General features: G+C 45.6%; 1 protein-coding gene across 5 annotated transcripts in view; it reads right to left on the bottom strand.

Annotated features, from left to right (window-relative positions):
* Med15 (mediator complex subunit 15) overlaps nt 1–17,633 on the bottom strand; it is a 64,520-nt gene that overhangs the window by 25,209 nt on the left and 21,678 nt on the right. For 4 of the 5 annotated variants that reach the window (XM_057765029.1, XM_057765025.1, XM_057765026.1 and 1 more), the window contains exons 2-5: nt 15,573–15,660; nt 4,702–4,753; nt 2,685–2,714; nt 457–669 (exon numbers count right to left, since the gene is read on the bottom strand). In XM_057765029.1, the coding sequence (XP_057621012.1) occupies nt 457–669; nt 2,685–2,714; nt 4,702–4,753; nt 15,573–15,660 (383 nt within the window). The remainder of the gene's footprint in view (nt 1–456; nt 670–2,684; nt 2,715–4,701; nt 4,754–15,572; nt 15,661–17,633) is intronic. The other variant, XM_057765028.1, reaches the window with a different exon arrangement.

Below are 17,633 nucleotides of genomic sequence, written 5' to 3'. Positions count from 1 at the left end.
AGACAGCGTCCCAAGACAGCCAGGGCTATACAGAGGGGCCCCGTCTTGAAAAACCAAACCAGCCAGGCGGTGGTGGCGCACACCTTTAATCTCAGCACTCAGGAGGCAGAGGCAGGTGAATCTCTGTGAGTTTGAGGCCAACCTGGTCTACAGAGTTCTAGGACAGGCTCCAAAGCTAAAAGAAAAGAAAAGAGAAAAACCAAACCAAAACAAAAACCCAACCCATCAACCAAACATACCACAAACCTCCAAATCAGCAAGTCTCTCCCCCTTCTCACAGCCCCGGCTAGGAGGGCCAGCATTACTCACTCTTCTAGGCTCAGAGAAGGGTTGGTGTTTTCCTGTGTACCCCAATATCCAGGACAGAGCTATCTGGTACTCCTTGACACTTTTCCTAATAACACCTTAACCACAGAACAGCCTGCAGTGCCACCTGCCAAGGAGTACAGTACTCACTCTGTGGAGTTGCTGTAGATACCACAGCCATGCCATGAGGGGCCATCCCAGAGGTTCCAGGGGGTGGCTGCCCAGAGAGGGACATTGGCTGTCCCATGGCGCCAAGGCCACCCATCCCGCCTAGGGACTGTCCTGGGCCCCGAGGAGGCATGCCAATCCCAGTTGCTCCTGTAGTGGGTCCGCCAGTAAGGCTCTGCAGTGCATTCATGGGGTCTGTGGGGACACAAGAACACAGTCTGAGGAAAGCAACACAAATCGGGCAGTCTCACAGGTAAATGGCTTCTGGGCATGGGTCCCCTTCCTCCTGTGTGTTTGACCAAACAAGTAGGAGCCTGAAATTCCCAGGGGACATACTCCATGTATCACCCCAGCCTGTGTCAGTGTCCTAATGCTGGGTTACAATGGAGCTTGTGATGTGCACAGCTTCACGTCAGGCCAACTAGCGACCAGACCCTTCTTCGCTGTCCAGCCCTTCTATGGGGAAAGCCCACAGCAGACTTCGAGAGACACCAAAGTATGAAGCTCTTCTTCCCAGCAGGCAGGGAGCATGGAGGCTAGGTTAAAGAAGCAAAGGGCACTGGCAGGCACTCCCTAGGGTGAGCACAAGTAGGCTGGCATACCAATGCCCTGGTTTTTGCAGCCAAATCTCTATAAAACACCACTCCAACACAGACCTGAGGCCAGGAGCAGTAAATCAGAACAAGTAAAGGAATATGAGAGAGCTCCACAGAGTGCTGAGGGGCAATGCCATGCCCACTGAGCCTCAGGACACTAGGTGTAGTAGGTCAGTGAACAATGCCACAATCAAGGACAAGCAGCCAGATGTCATCATCACAGCAGTGTAAACTCACAGGAGACAACTGCCTTTAGACAGGCATCACCTGGCTGGTCATCTGGCCACAGAACTGGATAGTGCCCACTGAGCCTACACTACAGCGATTCAACACTACAGAGACCAGGCATTCTCCAAGCCATATGTACTTGGCCAGCCCTGGGCTGTGGGCAGGAGAACTGCTCAAGCAGACACTTCCAGCTGCAGGCCTAGGGTAAGCCTCACAGGCAGGCTGTAGTGCTAGTGTACACTTTTTTGGTAATAGTGGTGGTGGTGGTTCTGCAGACAGAGCTTAACACCTTCCACACGCTACACAAGCACTCTTCCACAGAACCTCATTCCCTTTTCTGACAGGCTGAAGATCAGCTGGCCAGAGTGGATCTGAAAATCCCATGATGACAGCTCAGAAGACAAAGTCCAGGGTTCAATTCAATGGACACAATTTCCCTTAGATGATAAACTTTGAAATTAAAATAAAAAGATTTCTGAACTCACAAGTAAGTTTGTAACTTAAAGTGAATATGCTGGGCATTGGTGGTATACGCCTTCAATCCCAGCACTCGGGAGGCAGAGGCTGACGAAACTGAGTTCGAGGTCAGCCTGGTCTACAGAACAAGTACCAGGACAGCCAGGGCTACACAGGGAAACCCTGTCTTAAAAAATAAAAAACGGGGGCTCAGCAGTTAAGAGCTCTGGATGCTCTTCCAGAGGTCCTGAGTTCAATTCCCAGTAACCACACGGTGGTTCACAACCAATTATAATAGGATCTGATGCTTTCTTCTGGCATGCACATGTATATGCAGAACACTCATACATAAAATGTAAATAAATTAAAACTAGACAAAACAACAACAAAAAAGTGAATACAGTTGGGGGTGTGGTGGTGTGTATCTTTTGCCCCAACACCCCAGGAGGCAGAGGCTGGCAGATCTCTATGAATTTGGGGCCAGCCTGGACCACATATAGTTCCAGGACAGCCATGGCTACAAAGAGAGAACCTGTCTCAAAAACATGCCCCCACACCCGAAAGAGAAAGAAACAGAGGAAGTGAATTTCCACAGCTATTATATAACTGTGACATATTACTATGGGTTATTACACGAATATACCACAATACAATGGTTCTTCTAGGTAATGTATCAAAGCCTTCTAAGTTTTTATGATCTTTCTGCTAAACAAAACAAGATGGAAAAGCATTGGGGTAACTTCAGTGTACAAGAAAGCAAAGGGTGGAGAAGAGGCTGGGACACAGCTCTAGTCAGTGGCCACTCCACCCGAGATCTTTTCAATGTTCCAGTCCAGTAAGCAGTTGACCCACACACAAGACATGCACCCTCTTATTCCTGCCACCCAAAACTGGAGGTTGGGAAAACTGAACTTTGAAAGGAGAACTTACCACTGACAGAAGCTTGTGATTTCTTGTTATCTACAGAGAAACACAAACACAAAACCCCAATGTAAACAGTTTTGCATAAACGCACATTTCCCAGGATAGGTCAGTTCTGCAGGTGTCTGACCAGGGTCATTTGCTAAAACTGAACTGACCATGCATAGAAACAAGGCCAATAAATTCCAAGGAGCTGCTGGTATTCTAGTAACTAGGGAGGAGATGCCTACCCCCAGCAATGCTGCACACAAAGAGAGTCTGGGCATCGAGGGGGCAAAGAAACTTGGGGGTCTATCTCAATGAACTACCCCCAAGGCTAGCACACCATAAGCTGAGAGACTCTGGGCCTTTACTTTTTTCCATGTCCAAAGTCTTGGCTCAGATGTTGAATCACAATAGGAGTGACAGGAACCCATGTTGGGGCTAAAAGAACAGTGCTGAGAATTCAAGCATCATTTTCTCGGTGAAGAAACCAAGTGTACCTGACGTTGCTCACGGCTGGGAATCTTGTCTGCCATACCCAGCCCCTACGAAAGAAGTGGCCTAACCATTGGTGGTCCAGAACTTCCTGCTTAGTCCCTCCATGTGAGCATGTGGGCTGTGTACATCCCAGGCCATCATCCTAAAGCGCTGGGCATGGAAATCCACGCCAGGATACACAGCTGCCTGCTCTCCAGTCTTTCTCTTTTCCCATAGTTCCACCCAATACCCCAAAGAAAGTAAGATCGGGAAAGTCTACCTTGCTGGTCATTGTGGTAAAAAACTTAGTGTGGAATTGGGCTGGAGAGATGGTTCAACGGTTGTGCTGGCTAGTTTCATGCCGTTCTAGCACAGGCAAATATATACCGGTTTTTAGACAGGGTTTCTCTGTATAGCCCTGGCTGTCCTGGAACTCACTCTGTAGACCAGGCTGGCCTTGAACTCACAGAGAACTGCCTGCCTTTGCCTCCCAAGTACAGGGATTAAAGGCCAAGAATGCACTACTCTGGCAGAGGACCGGAGTTTGGTTCCTAATACCCACATCTAGCAGCTCACAACTGCCTGTAACTCGAGCTCCAGGGGACCTAATGCCTCTGGGCTCCATGGGTACCTGCACTCACATGTGCATAGCCACACACACACACACACACACACACACACACACACATACACTCATACATACAAAAACACAAAATTTAATAATCTTTTTTTAAAAGTTAGTGTGGAGTAATAGGGCATGGAAGTACACACTTTTAACCCCAGCACTCAGAAGGCAGACACATCTCTAAGTTCAAGGCCAGCCTGGTCTATAGAGTAAGTTTCAGGACAGCCAGGGTTACACAGAGAAACCCTGTCTTGGGGGGGGAAAAAAGTCAGTATGAAGTTATTATCACTGAGCATTGGAATTCACAATGTCCTCCCTTGCTCTCAGTGACCTGACGCTAAAAGCTGCGACGGGGTTGGGAGGGGCCCGTCAAGACAAGCTTGTCTAGAGCTTACACAACTGTCAGCTGGGACTCAGTGTTTACTAGCCTGGTGCCCGTCACAGGCTGCGGCCATCCACCAGGCTAACACCACAACAATCCCCTCTAAATCTGAAGGGACAAGAGTTGAGGTAAGGGGACCCTCAGCACAGCAAGGAGAGGGAACAAGGACTTTGGGAACTGACTTTAAAAACTTCAGTTTCAGAAACACACAGTTTGGTCCTCCCTAGGGTTAGCAAAATCAACTTTTCTGGGATAAAATCCCCTTACAAAGTAAACTGCTCACTTAAGAACTACCCAGAGACAAATGCAGAAGTCATAAAAAGGAGTGAGAACAGCAGCCCACTTTACATCACTTTGAGATCAACATTTCCAAGTCAAAATCCACATGTTTGAGGCTGAGACCTAGGAGGGTGGAGAGTCCAGAAGCAATGAGGAGTTTCCCAGAAAAATGCAATGTTCTAATTCAAGTACTAAGGCCTACCTGAGAGTTCCTACTACACAGCCACAAAACAGGCCCCTCAAAGAACCACAATTACCCCAAAATATGAACTCTTACTTACGAATATCTCTGAAATGGATAATGAGCCGGGCCACAAGGGAAAGGTATTCATCCTAAAAGTAAAAACAAGAAGTACTTTAATCCCCATGGAGAAACAAAGGCATGGGATTCACCCTTGCCACCCCTTGGTGGCCCAGCCACCCAGCTGAGCTTCTTCCTACAAGTCTTGACCTCCTGGACTGCCTGAGATGGCCACAGCCACTCATCCCACTTGGCTTCCTCTGGAATCCATCTCTCGTAGGGAGGCCGTCAACGACTTCCCCTCAGAGTACAAAGTAAGAAGGGCGTAGAGAGCTCCCACCCAATGAAGAGAACACTCAGCTAGGAAGCCCTCGGAAAGTCCCTTCTTATCACAGGGCAATCAATGTGAGTCTGTGTGGTGTCCCAGGACTTGGCCCAAGGTCACAAGGTTTGCACTTTCTCGGTAAATTAGTACTTTTGCTTTTTGTAACAACACTGTGGTGACCTTTCCCCTGCTGGTGAGACAGGTATTTATACATAAATCTGCATGAGTATTTCAAAAGAAAGATATGGTCCTTCCTTCTTCTCCAAAACCCTTCCAGGATGACTGAGGATGCTCTTCTGATAGTTGAACAGATGAGAGAAAGAGCAAAGCCCCTCTCAAATATGACGGCTGAAGGCTACTGCCTGCACAGGTCTTTCTTCTATGCTGTCCTGTTTCTGAAACACCCAGTGGGGCTTGCCTTCCACTGACTGTCTTGTGTGTATCTAAGGCACTCCTGGGTTAAAATCCCATACCACCCATCTCTTCCTCCACTAAAATGCCCATTCTGCTAGCATGGCAATTCACAAGAGCAATGATGTGGGATTCCCTCTGTGTGCTACGAATATGTCTTACTAGCAGTGGTTAGTAAAGAAGCTGATTTGGCCTATGGCAGAGAAGAATATATCCAGGCTGGAAGAGATATATATATATATAGAGAGAGAGAGAGCAGGTGGAGTCAGGGAGATGCCATGTAGCTGCCAGAGGAGGAGACGCAGGACCCTTATCAGTGGTGATATACAGATTAATAGAATGGGTTGATTTAAGATATAAGAGCTAGCTAGAAAGGTTCCTAAGCTGCTGGCCAAGCAGTGTTGTAATTAATATAATTTCTGTGTGATTATTCGGGTCTCAGTAGCTGGGAAACAAACACGTAGCCTCCATCTACAGAGCAAAGGCCTTAGTATCTGCTGTTTGCATGAGTTGTTTTCCAAAGTTATCCTGGAACTGACAAGGTAACAAAAGACAGAAGATAAACATAGGCTGAACAGCTGTTGTCTCTCATGAATTTCCAGGCTCCATTTAGTACTGTTTCCCCACTAAAGGAATCAGTATAGAGTAAGATGAAGGGGAAGCTGGGGAAAACCTGTCATCACAGGGTGGGGTCAGACAGAGGAAAGAATGCACAGCTGGAAGAGGGAAATTAAAGGTTCTGTCAACACAGCTTTTTCCAATGCCCTGTCAATTTCTGACTGAAAGACAATCTGACTGAAAGTCCCACAGTTAACCGTCTGTTATCTAAAATATAGTCATGTGGTGAGTGGGGACCAGGGATGTAAGAAGTCAAAGAACCAGGAATGGAAATGAGACGGCCAAGGTCCAGTGGAAGAGAACCGTATGCGACTTTCTTTTAAAAACCTGAACTGTTTTCTCTTATGATCTTTAAAATAGTTTGGCAAGTTTTTTTTTCTACTACCATGAAAGACATGACTGGAAGAAGCAGATTCCAGAAGGAATGGCCTATGTTTACTGAGACCTAAGACACAGCAGACCAAGCACAGGAGTATTGTCCCCAAAGTCTTTCCACACACAGGCTGGGACAAAAGATCCAGTGCCTGGGGCCAGGTGTTCAGATTTGTGTTGAGATGACCAGCACCACTCCTGGTTTACAGTATTAACAGTCATCAAGGTCCAATTCAGCTCTATAGACCAGGACAGTGGGATGGGGACAGAGAATATTCTATGTATCTCCCAAAGGCCGGTTATCTAGGAACATGTTGGGGTATGGGGAACTGCCAAGGAGACTTTCCACAGGAGACTTCAGCTACTGTCATTGCACCCTTGACCCCAAGGCTTGGTTGCCTTTTGTTCCTTAGCTGTTCATCTTCAGTGGTGGGCACTGGTGGCTGAACTGACCTTCCCACAGGTGTGCGTATTCCCAGTCTTTCGTCCCCAAAGTCCTCTAAAACATCCAGGATGACTGAGAAAAGAGGCTGAGGGCCAGATAACTGTTCTCTCTCTCCCTCTGCCCTGCTCATCATCACAATTTCATGTGTCCAGGTTGCATCCAAGGCAGTTTATGAGACTGTAAACAACAACCCCATAACTAGTACCAGGCCCAGGTATAAAGACTTTACATGTATTAATGCCCTTGATATTCTTTCCCACCGACTGATACAAAGATGACTATCACTGGCTACTTTACAGAGAAATGATGAGAAGGCTCAGGAGCAGCTGGGGACATAGCTTGGCAGCAGAGCATGTGTGAGGCCTGAGCTCATGCATGACACACACACATGACAGGAAAGTGTGGGTGTCAGCCTCACAGGCTTTCAAATACTCATTAGTCCTGCCAAAAGAAGAAACAGCAGCAGCCTAGAATGGGCTCCCACAAGAAATGAGAAGGGAAATGCCAATATTACCCACTACTCTGCACCGCATGCTACCTTTTGTAAAAGACCCAAGGAGTCTGAATACAGTCACTTAAATCTGCAGAAGAAATGCCAAAGGTTAGACTAATCACAGAAAGTATCAAATATCAGGAACCAGGCAGGAAACAGCCCTGTACAAACATCCCGTGCTACTGGTATGCACTCAGAAAGTGTGTTAAGCTTTCACAACCGAGAAAATGAAAGAAATCAAAAGAAAAACTCAAAACTCAACAAAAACAAATGAGTATCAAGTTGTTGGCAGAATACTATAGGAAAAAAGGATCTTTAAAGTGGTCATTTTCTGATAGAGAAGGAAAAAAAAAAGAAACAAAACCTCAAAACTACATCAGTTCTCATGGAAGAATATGGACACAAGGAAAGCTGCAAAAGAATCTTAAATTTAACAATGACCATACTTGGTCACTATGGAGACTATCTGCCAACGATATGAGAAGTCAAGGTATTCATACATAACATGCATGGTTCCAGATGAAGTCTGCTTTCAAACAACTCTGTAAAGTTAATCTCAGTTCACCTCAACTGAAAACATCAGAAGGAAATAGTGGAGCTTTATTCATTATCTCAAAAGCATGCTGTTTCATAGTTCTGTTCACAATAGACACAAAGCATGAGGCAGGGCAGGATAGTGAGTTCCAGACAGTGAGACCCTGTCCAAAAAGGCGGGGGGCGGGGGGAGAGAAAGGCAGGCAGAAACAAAACTAGCCAACTACAAACACGTGTTACCCTTCAAGAGAAAGGAAAGCCCCAAGAGAGAGGCATGGGACTCAGAGACCAAAGTCTCTACATCTGCAATCATTTATTACACCAGCCACAGGACACCAGTAATTCATCATCAGTTTTCCAATTATGAATACCTTAGCAAAATGCATACAAAATGCAGTTCTTTATGACTGTTCAACTTCGTATACAGAATGTCTGCCATATTATTAAGACTCACTTTGTAGTCGCATAAACAGTTCATACTTTATATGGCCAAACAGTACTGCTACATATGGACACATTCTGTTTATCTACCCACCAGTTAACAGGCATCTGAACTGTCTCTACTTTGGGCTTTGAGAGAAGTTATGACTTTAGTCTGTGTACGGGAGTTTTGCCTCGTGTGTGTCTGTGCATCATGTGCATGCAGTGACCAAAGGGGCCAGAAATGGGCACTGGAAGCTCTAGAGCTGGAGTTACCACTGTTGTAGGCCAACACATGGCTGCTGGGAATTGAACCTGGATCCTCTGGAAGAGCAGTCAGTGCTCATGACCACTGAGCCATCTGTCCACCCCCTCCACTTCTGGCTTTTATGAATGATAATATGGACATACTGGCACAAGTTCTTATCTGGATGTTTTCATTTATGTTAAATAATACCTATGAAAATATACATGGAGTGTGCCATGCCTTTGTTCTTCAAGCAGTCACTATAGTGCTCTTTACAGCAGGGCACCATTTACATTCCCCCCAGCAAAGCAAGGGCTCTGATTTCTCTACATTTTGTAAACATCGCTTGTCTTGTCTGCTTTATGTTTAGATGGGAGTCGTCTATGCTATGCTCAAGTGATCCTCATGCTCCAGGTCCCAAGTAACAGGAACAGGTACAACGTCACTACCAGTTAGGATGTTTTTTAAATCACGGTCATCATAACATGTATGAACTGGTATCTCACTGCAGTTTGGATTTGTTCTGTTGTTTTTGAGGCAGGATCTCACTATCTCACTACGCCTGACTGGCTTGAACTTGTGACCATCAATCTTCCTGTCTCAGTCTCCCGAGTGCTAGGGTTACAACAGTATGTTCACATCTCACTGTGTTTATTTTTTAATTTATTTCACCTATTATTTATGCATGTGTGTGTGATATGTATGTGGGCACTTAGTGTCACACTTAGTGTGAAGGCCAGAGGGCAACTTTCATGAGTTGATTCTTTCTTGCGTTTACCACTGAGTCACCTCACCAGTCTTAATCATTAGCAGCGTTGAATCTTCTCATGTGTATATTGGCCATTGTATACTTTCTTTTGCAGAATACCTATTCAAATTCTTTGCCTATTCTTATATAGACTAAGAGTTAATCTTCATCAAATATTATTTATATTTTCTGGCAATATATGTAATGCCAAGGGTGGTTTTTCACTCTCTTGGTAAGTCCTATAGTGCACAATAAGTTTGTATTTTAATTAACTATATATGCATGTGGTAGACATGCTATGAACATGCAAGTAGAGGAACGGAAACATGCAGAAGCTGGTTCTCTTCTATGTGGGTGGCAGACAAAGAACAGAGGATCATCAGGCTTGGCAGCAAGTGCCTTTGCTGCTGAGTCATCCCAGCCGTCTCAAAGGTGTGTTTTGATGAGCAGAACTGCCTGCTTTCCCCTGATGCTTTGCGTTTGGAGTTGCAGCTATAAAGCTGCTGCCTGTGGCTAGGGATGTGGCCCACTTGATAGGACAGTGCGGGCCTCTACACACGCACTGCACAGACGGAGTGCAGTGACACAAGCCTGTGACCCCAGCGCTCAGAAGGTAAGGCTAGGACACTGGGCCTGGCCAGGTAGCTGGGGATGGGGTTGACAGAAGTGACTCTCCACGAGGACGTGAAGTCATTTCTTAAGGAAATATTCTCTTTAGAGTTAGTCACAGCAGCCAAGGAATATTGGGCAGAAGGAACAACTGGACTATAGTATATACTATATACTTCTTAGACGGCTCAATAAACGCCCCTGACACAGAACAAGGAAAATGCACAGGCTTTTCATATTTGATGAGTATGACATGGAATCTGGAACTGTTTGCTGTCAGCTCTACAACACTATGAACCCTAACTGCAGACGTAACTAACAAATGAGATCCGTATGTGACTGCACTAATCCCTAAGAAACTACAGGAGCATGTAAGACATTGTCACCATTACTGCTGTCCTAATTAAAAACAGACATTTTGGACTTAGCTCCTTGGCAGCAGGAAGAACAAAGACCCCACCCCAATTAAAATAGGTAAATAAATAAGTCTCTTCTCAGGCTTCTACAAACATTAACCTAAGTGCCTCCCTCTTGTGCTTTATTCCCACCTCACTTCTTCTTTCGAAGGCTAGGATGCTGAAATTGTCTTCTCTGTGTAACTTGTGGGCTGGGGGTTAGATGAAAATGGATTGGTTGTGTCTATGAAATTATGTGTCAAATATGAATAGTCTCAAGCAGAAAAGAGCAGATAACTAAAAAAAATAATTGATTTCCCATAAAAGACCTTTCTCATAGATAAAATGACCAAACTAGAATGATACTGGGGTTGGGGGTGGGGGTGAACTAGCCCTTTAAGGAATGAGGGCTTAGAAAGCTTAGCTGGTATCTTAAAAAAAAAAAAAAAAAGTTGGCTAGGCAATGTAGGCAGTGGCAATGCACACTTTTAGTCACAGCACTCAGAAAGCAAAGGCAGGAGGATCTCTGAGTTTGAGGGCACCTGGTCTACAGAGGGAGATCCTGGACAGCCAGAGAGCTACACAGAGAGAAACACTGTCTCAAAAACCAAACCAAAACAAAACCAAAAAACGTTTTATGTAGCACTGGAGTGGGGCTTGCCTGGAAAGCACTTAGTACGCCAGGCTGGCTTCAACTCAAAGAAATGGTCTACTTCTACTCCAAGTTCTGGGATTAGAGGTCTGCACCACCATGCCCACTTTTATTCTCTTCAACTTAAGCTACCAGTACATACTATAAAGAACCTAATGAATAAACTTCAAAATTATTAATTCTAAAATTACCCTCCCTTTTAAAATTACCTTCACCTAGTTTCTCTTCTGGTCCCAGCCACTTTGGGAGCCACAGGCCATTCCAGGAACCACACACATCACACACAATCAATCCCCAAAACGGCACAAAAATGGCATCAAGAAACCCTGGTCACAAAGATAGGAATCTCTTAAGAGGGTGGGCCCCCAGTTCCTGAGGGGCATGAACTTTGTCTAGAAGCACAGAAGAAAGCCCTGAAGATGACGCAGGCACACAGTGCAGACGAGTCAAGTGCAGAGGCCGTCAGGGCCCTGGTGAAGCTCAAGATGCCACAGGGCCAGCCACAAACTCAGCTGTCCTGCTGTCACTGCTCACCCAAGTCTGGGAAGCAGAGTAGAAGCTACATGGCTAAGGGTCATAGGCTTTGTGAACCACAGCCCAAGGTTCAAACCAAGGCAGAGGCCTCAGCACCAGCTCAGGCTCCCACAGGTGAAGGCCCCTGTGAAGTCCCATAGAAAAGGTTTCTTTCTGTCTGCCAACATGAAGACAGATGAACTGGTGTGACACACCTATGCACTATTTGCAGATGGTCAGAACCACATGCTGTTTTTACAAATAAACTTGAGGCAAGATCTGTTAAAAAAAAAAATGACCTCCACCTTTGCCTCCTATTCAAGTCCCCAAAGAAGCTATCCCATCTCTGATTTGATTTTTAAATATATGTATGTGAAGGGTGGTGCACATGAGCACAGAGCCTACAGAAACCCGCAGAGGGTGCTGTCTCCTGTACCAGGATTTCAAGGAAAGATCATTCCCTTCCTCCATGATCCATGACTCTTGACTTTCCAATTCCTCCCCCTACCCATTCTCTTCAATGCTCCGGGAGTACAAGGGAACCTGGGCTGCCAAGGTGCCTTGGGTAGGAAGGTTCTCACTCCAATAATAGACACAGACCTTCCTCCATGGGGAACAATAGGTAAAAAGAGGTCAAGTCATTAAAAAATACAGACATCTCTGTGTGTGGTGGTGCACACCTTTAATCCCAACATGTGGGAGACACAGGCGAGCTGGTCTCTGAGTTCCAGGACAGTCAGAAGCTTCATGGTGAGACCCTGTCTCAAAAATAAAAAAAAGTCCACAGAATCCTGAGAGATCAGTCAGCGCTGCTCTCACGGCAGTTCTCCAGTTAGCCAGGTCTACTGCTGGAGTCAGGGATCAGAGACAGCTTCAAGAGACTACTAAGGCACCTCTCGTGAAAATCAACAGGCAGTAACTCAAAGACTAATGAGGAGCTGATGAACCTCTGGGCACCTCCTCTGGGATCGAGGGTTTATTCATCAGTGACTAGAAAGCTCTCTTAGGATGGCTAGACTCTGGGGTGGAAATGCAACAGCCACTGGTCTCCCTGCCACTGATCACACCAAAAGGCAGAGGCAACTTCCCCATCCTGAACCTGCCGCGCTGGCCTTAAACTTCCTATATACAAAGGATGTTCTAGTACGTGAGAACTAGAAGTTCCAGCTCTTCCCTCCACGAACAAAAACACAGTGACATAACAAAGTCTCAGCTATGCCACTAGTGACACCATGTGAAGGTCACATAGTAAAAGCAACACACAATCATGAGTGAAGCTGTTAATGGATCTTCCAGCCCAGCCCAGCCACCCCCTAAAAAGCAGCCCCAAGAAAAGGCAGAAGATAGACTGGCTAGACAATTCCAACCACCTCCAACTCCAGAACCACAGACCAAGGAGAACTAAAGGGTTATTATATCCTTTAAGCCACTAAGTTTTAGACTGGCTTGTCATGAACTAAGATAATAAACAAAGCTGCAAAGTTGAACAAAAAAATTTACATTTTAGAAATAGAAATAGTTGATTCAATTAAATCTTTTGTTTTTGTTTTTTGAGTTTTTGGGGTTTGTTTGTTTTTGAGATAGAGTATGGCTACTGTGTAGCTCTGGCTGTCCTGGAACTCACTCTGTAGAGCAGTCTGGCCTTGAACTCACAGAGATCCACCTGCTTCTGCCTCCTTCTAAATATTGGGATTAAAGATGTGTGTCACCATGCCTGGCTTCGATTAAGTCTTTACCGAAATTCTTTTTTTTGGAGGGGGCGGGTTCCAAGACAGGGTTTTTCTGTAGCTTTGGAGTCTGTCCTGGTACTAGCTCTTGTAAACCAGGCTGGCCTCGAACTCACAGAGATCCACCTGCCTCTGCCTGGGATTAAAGGTGTGCACCACCACCGCCCGGCTACCAAAATTCTTTTGCCTGTAATGGATGAGTTCAAAACCAGCCTGGTCTATATAGCAAGTTCCAGGACAGCAAGGAATACATAGAAAGACCATGTCTCAATATAGCTCAGTGATGGGGGAGCTTTGCCTGAATCTCTAACAATAGCAGTACATGGCAGAACAGAACAAAACAATACAGAAAATAGATCTAAACAATAAAATATCTCATCTCCCAGAGAGTTGTAAATTAGATGATCTATGTATCCAAATATATAAAGCGGTATTTAAAAACATCAAAAGATAAAAACAGACATCTTACCACAGAATGTTTACACGTGGCTCAAAAGCACTAACCAGATGTGTAATGTCATTACTGACTAGACAAACACCAATCAGAATCACAGTACTGGTCACCAACGGCCGTAGTAACAGAGACAACAACTGTGGGGAGTGACAGAGCCTTAAGCTGTTGCGGGACTTCACACGGTGGTGCCACACGGTGCAGCTACTGTGGAAAAGCTGAACAGTGCCTATGAGTCAGAAACTCAAACCCCAAGTGTGTAGGGAGTTTTCATTTCCCCAAGAGAGATGAAATAAATCTACATAAAAACTAGTATGTGAGTATGTAAAATAATGCTATTATTCAGGATAGCCCCCAAAAAATGAGAACCCAAATGAAGACTAACTGATACAATAATATACAGAAAATGATGGAATATAATTAATTCAACAGAGAAAGAAATCGGGGACAGTCATGCTGGCACATGCCTTTAATTCCAGCACTCAGAAGACAGAAGCAGGACATCTCTCTTGAGACCAGCCTAGTCTACACCATGGAATTTTGTCTTGAACTTGCAAAAATCATTGTGATCATGTTTCTAAAGTAAGCTCAAATGGAAAACCCACAGTAATATGTAGGTGAGTGACTGTTATGCCGAGGGGAAGTGGGACATGACTGCTAATGGGTACCAAGCTTCTGTAAAATATTCTAACATTACATTGCAATAACTTCACATGACTCAGGCTGAATTATATACCTCAAATGGGTGAATTTCACAGTTCCTCGGTGCAATCTCAATAACGTTTTTAAAAGAAAAACAAAATGTCTATCATGCACCCACAGAGCAATCCATAAGCTTGAAACCTGTTCTTCCTTCCACACACACGTGAACAAGAACACACTTCCATCTCTGCTTCAATTTCACTTCATTTCCATCAATTTGCATGATTTTGTTTTTAAAAAAATGGATTAGTGCCGGGCAGTGGTGGCGCACGCCTTTAATCCCAGCACTCGGGAGGCAGAGGCAGGCGGATCTCTGTGAGTTCGAGGCCAGCCTGGTCTACAAGAGCTAGTTCCAGGGCAGGCTCCAAAACCACAGAGAAACCCTGTCTCGAAAAACCAAAAAAAAAAAAAAAAAAAAAAAAATGGATTAGTTACTTTATTTATTTGAAGACAGTCTCACTTGTAGCCCTGGCTAGCCTAACTTGATATGTAGACCAGGCTGGCCTCAAATCCACCTGCCTCTGCCTCCTAAGTGCTAAGATTAAAGCCATGCACCACCATACCATGCTTTAAATTAAAACTGTGTGGGGGTGGGGTGGGAATGGGAGTGCAGGTGCCTGTGGAGGACTTCTAGGTGCTGTAAACCATCCAACATGGGTACTAGAAACTGAACTTGAGTCCTCTTCAAGAACAGGATGGTCTCATAATGGCTGAGCCATCATTCTTGTTTCACTTCTAATCTCCACTCCTGGGAACTAACACACTAGGAAAAGGTCACCTTAAGACCACAGTGCTGCACCAGCCTGGAAATTCTTCCAGTTCCACCTGGGAAGTTTTAATCTCAACTTTGCCAAACATGTCCACCCCTCTGAACAGAGGAACCAAAGAGAAATGGACGAAATGGATCCTTGCGCATCAGGGATGTGTAGGCTCTGGGAACACAAAGCCAGCCTCTCCTTCCATAGGAGCAGTGGGATCCAAGGAACTCTCTGTAGGCACCACAGAGCCCACTACATACATATGACAGGATCAGTAATGAGTCCAGGGTCAGAGGCAGGGCCTGTAGCCTCAGTGCCCATCCAGGAGTCTTGCCTATTCCATGAACATGGAAGGTTCTGGAGCGTCAGATGTATCCGAGATCAGCAAGCAAGCACTGCCCTCTACAGGATCTGCACAGAGGGGTCTCAGTGTCAGCAACACTCCCCTCCTGGAACTGCTCTGCTGGGGACTTTGGCCAGCAGGGTCTTACCCGGGTCTTGGCCTTCAGGAACACATGACTCTCCATATCCTTGCTAGATTTACTGTGGGCCACACCAGCTTTCCTCATGGCATCCTCACTGAAATACAAAAGAAGAGATGTTTACATACACTAGCAGGTCTCCCTGCTAGACAGCTGCTGTCCCGGGGAAGCCAACCTGGCTGAATCCTGAGAGGAATGAAGGGAGAGGCACTTGGCAGAGCAGTGGCCAGAGTTAACAAGAGTAAGGGCAGGGCCAGGAGAAGAGGGAGCAGGAAGGTGATACCTAAAGAAGAGAAGTCCCTGAGCATGAAGGACAAAGGGACTGTTCCAGAGACTGCTCACAATCAGCACTGAGACCACTGTTAATTCGGTTACCGGGTGGCCAATCAGCCCCTATTTCTAGGCCTGAGTGACATTTGAGTAGAGTGGGACTGCAGTTCCAGATTCCTCCCCTGCAAAATGAAGAGTCCACAGTCACTGTCCATTCCCCCAAAGGCAAGAGTCTGTGTGCAGCAATCCATGTTTGCCTGCTAGAGCCAAAGAGAACAGCTCCAACTGCTAACGACTAAGAACAACAGAAGACAGTTCACACCAATATAAAACAGCAACAAAACATCTAGAATAATTTCATACACAGATATAAAAGGACTATCCTACTTCACACTGTGGACCAAACAGAGCTCTGAGAGTGCACACGGCCACCCTCTACCTGAACACACATAGAAAGAACAAGTAGGGGCTGGAGAGGTGGCTCAGTGGTTAAGAGCACTGGCTGCTCTTTCAGAGGCCCTGAGTGTGATTCTCAGCACCCACATGTGCCTCACAATCACCTGTAACTCCAGTTCCCAGAAATATACCTTCTCTGACCTCTGAGGGCACTGCGTGCATATGCATACACTCATCCAAGCAAAACATTCACACACATAAAAGAAAATACATTATCTTTTAAAAAGAAAGAGCAGGTATGTATCTGTTAGAAAGAAGCCTATTAACTTGTGGCCCTGAGGCCTGGAGCCTGGTTACTCTGCTCTTCTCGCAGCCTGTCTTTTCTTTGCAGCACTGGACTTGTGGGTAAACAAATCAGTAAATTGGGGGCTCTGAGCTTTAACTCAGCCCAGTTGGTACTCAAAAGCATTCTGACCTCCAAAACACAAACCAACTGAGTCTACTTACTGAAGAACAAGTGTGTGAACTACAGCATCGTACCTTTGAAATCATGGAGAGAACACAGGCAGGAGTATCAATGATGAGACATACCAAACATATCACGGGACGAGTGAGATGCTCAGCAGGTAAAGCAATTGCTGCACAAACCTGATAGCCTGAGTTTGATCCCCAGAACCTATAAAAGGTGGAAAGAAAGAACTGGCACCATAAACTTGTCCTCTGACCCCTCACATGCATGTCATAGCACACGCATACCCTCTCTATCCCCAATAATTAATAAATTCAATTAAATGTAAAACATTACATTGCTACATCCTTCATTAGCAGGAGTATCTGAAGTTCTGGCCTCCCCTATCTACTTCTGAAGGTCTGACTCTGACAAGATGGCAGCAGCAGGTGCCTGCTTGCAAGGCATCCGGGTGTAGAACAGCTGTGTGAAGAGAAAGGTCCCTGGAGCCACAAGAGGCATGGGAGTAACGAAGTAGAATGGTACCAAGAACCAGTCCACAGGACGTGTAGGGACAGACACATGCAGGAATAGCGCCACTCTGAGGCTGCAAGGCTTCCACATTGGAAAGGAAAACATCACCTGATAGGTGATAAAATCACTGAGATGAAGCAGACCTGTGTTCAGAAGCATGCATAGAACCTAAATAACCTATAGGCTCACCCTGCCCAAGAACAGGTTAACCTCCTGGGATTCTCGGAGTTGTAGTTCTTGAAAAATAATAACAGAGCTTCATGGGAAGGTATGGCGGCCTATAGGTTTCAGCCACAGAAGCCCCAACAACACAAGTCTTGGGGCCACTGAGCTGGAAGTTCCAGGAAGTATTCCTGAACAATTTTCACCTGGGTTGGTACTTAATACTTTAATAAAAGCTTGCTTTTGACCCTAATGGTGGA

The sequence above is a fragment of the Chionomys nivalis genome, chromosome 3 (assembly GCF_950005125.1).
Source record: "Chionomys nivalis chromosome 3, mChiNiv1.1, whole genome shotgun sequence".
Lineage (NCBI taxonomy): Eukaryota > Metazoa > Chordata > Mammalia > Rodentia > Cricetidae > Chionomys > Chionomys nivalis.
The sequence above is the reverse complement of the archived record's forward strand: the minus strand, read 5'-3'. Positions and strand labels throughout refer to the sequence as shown.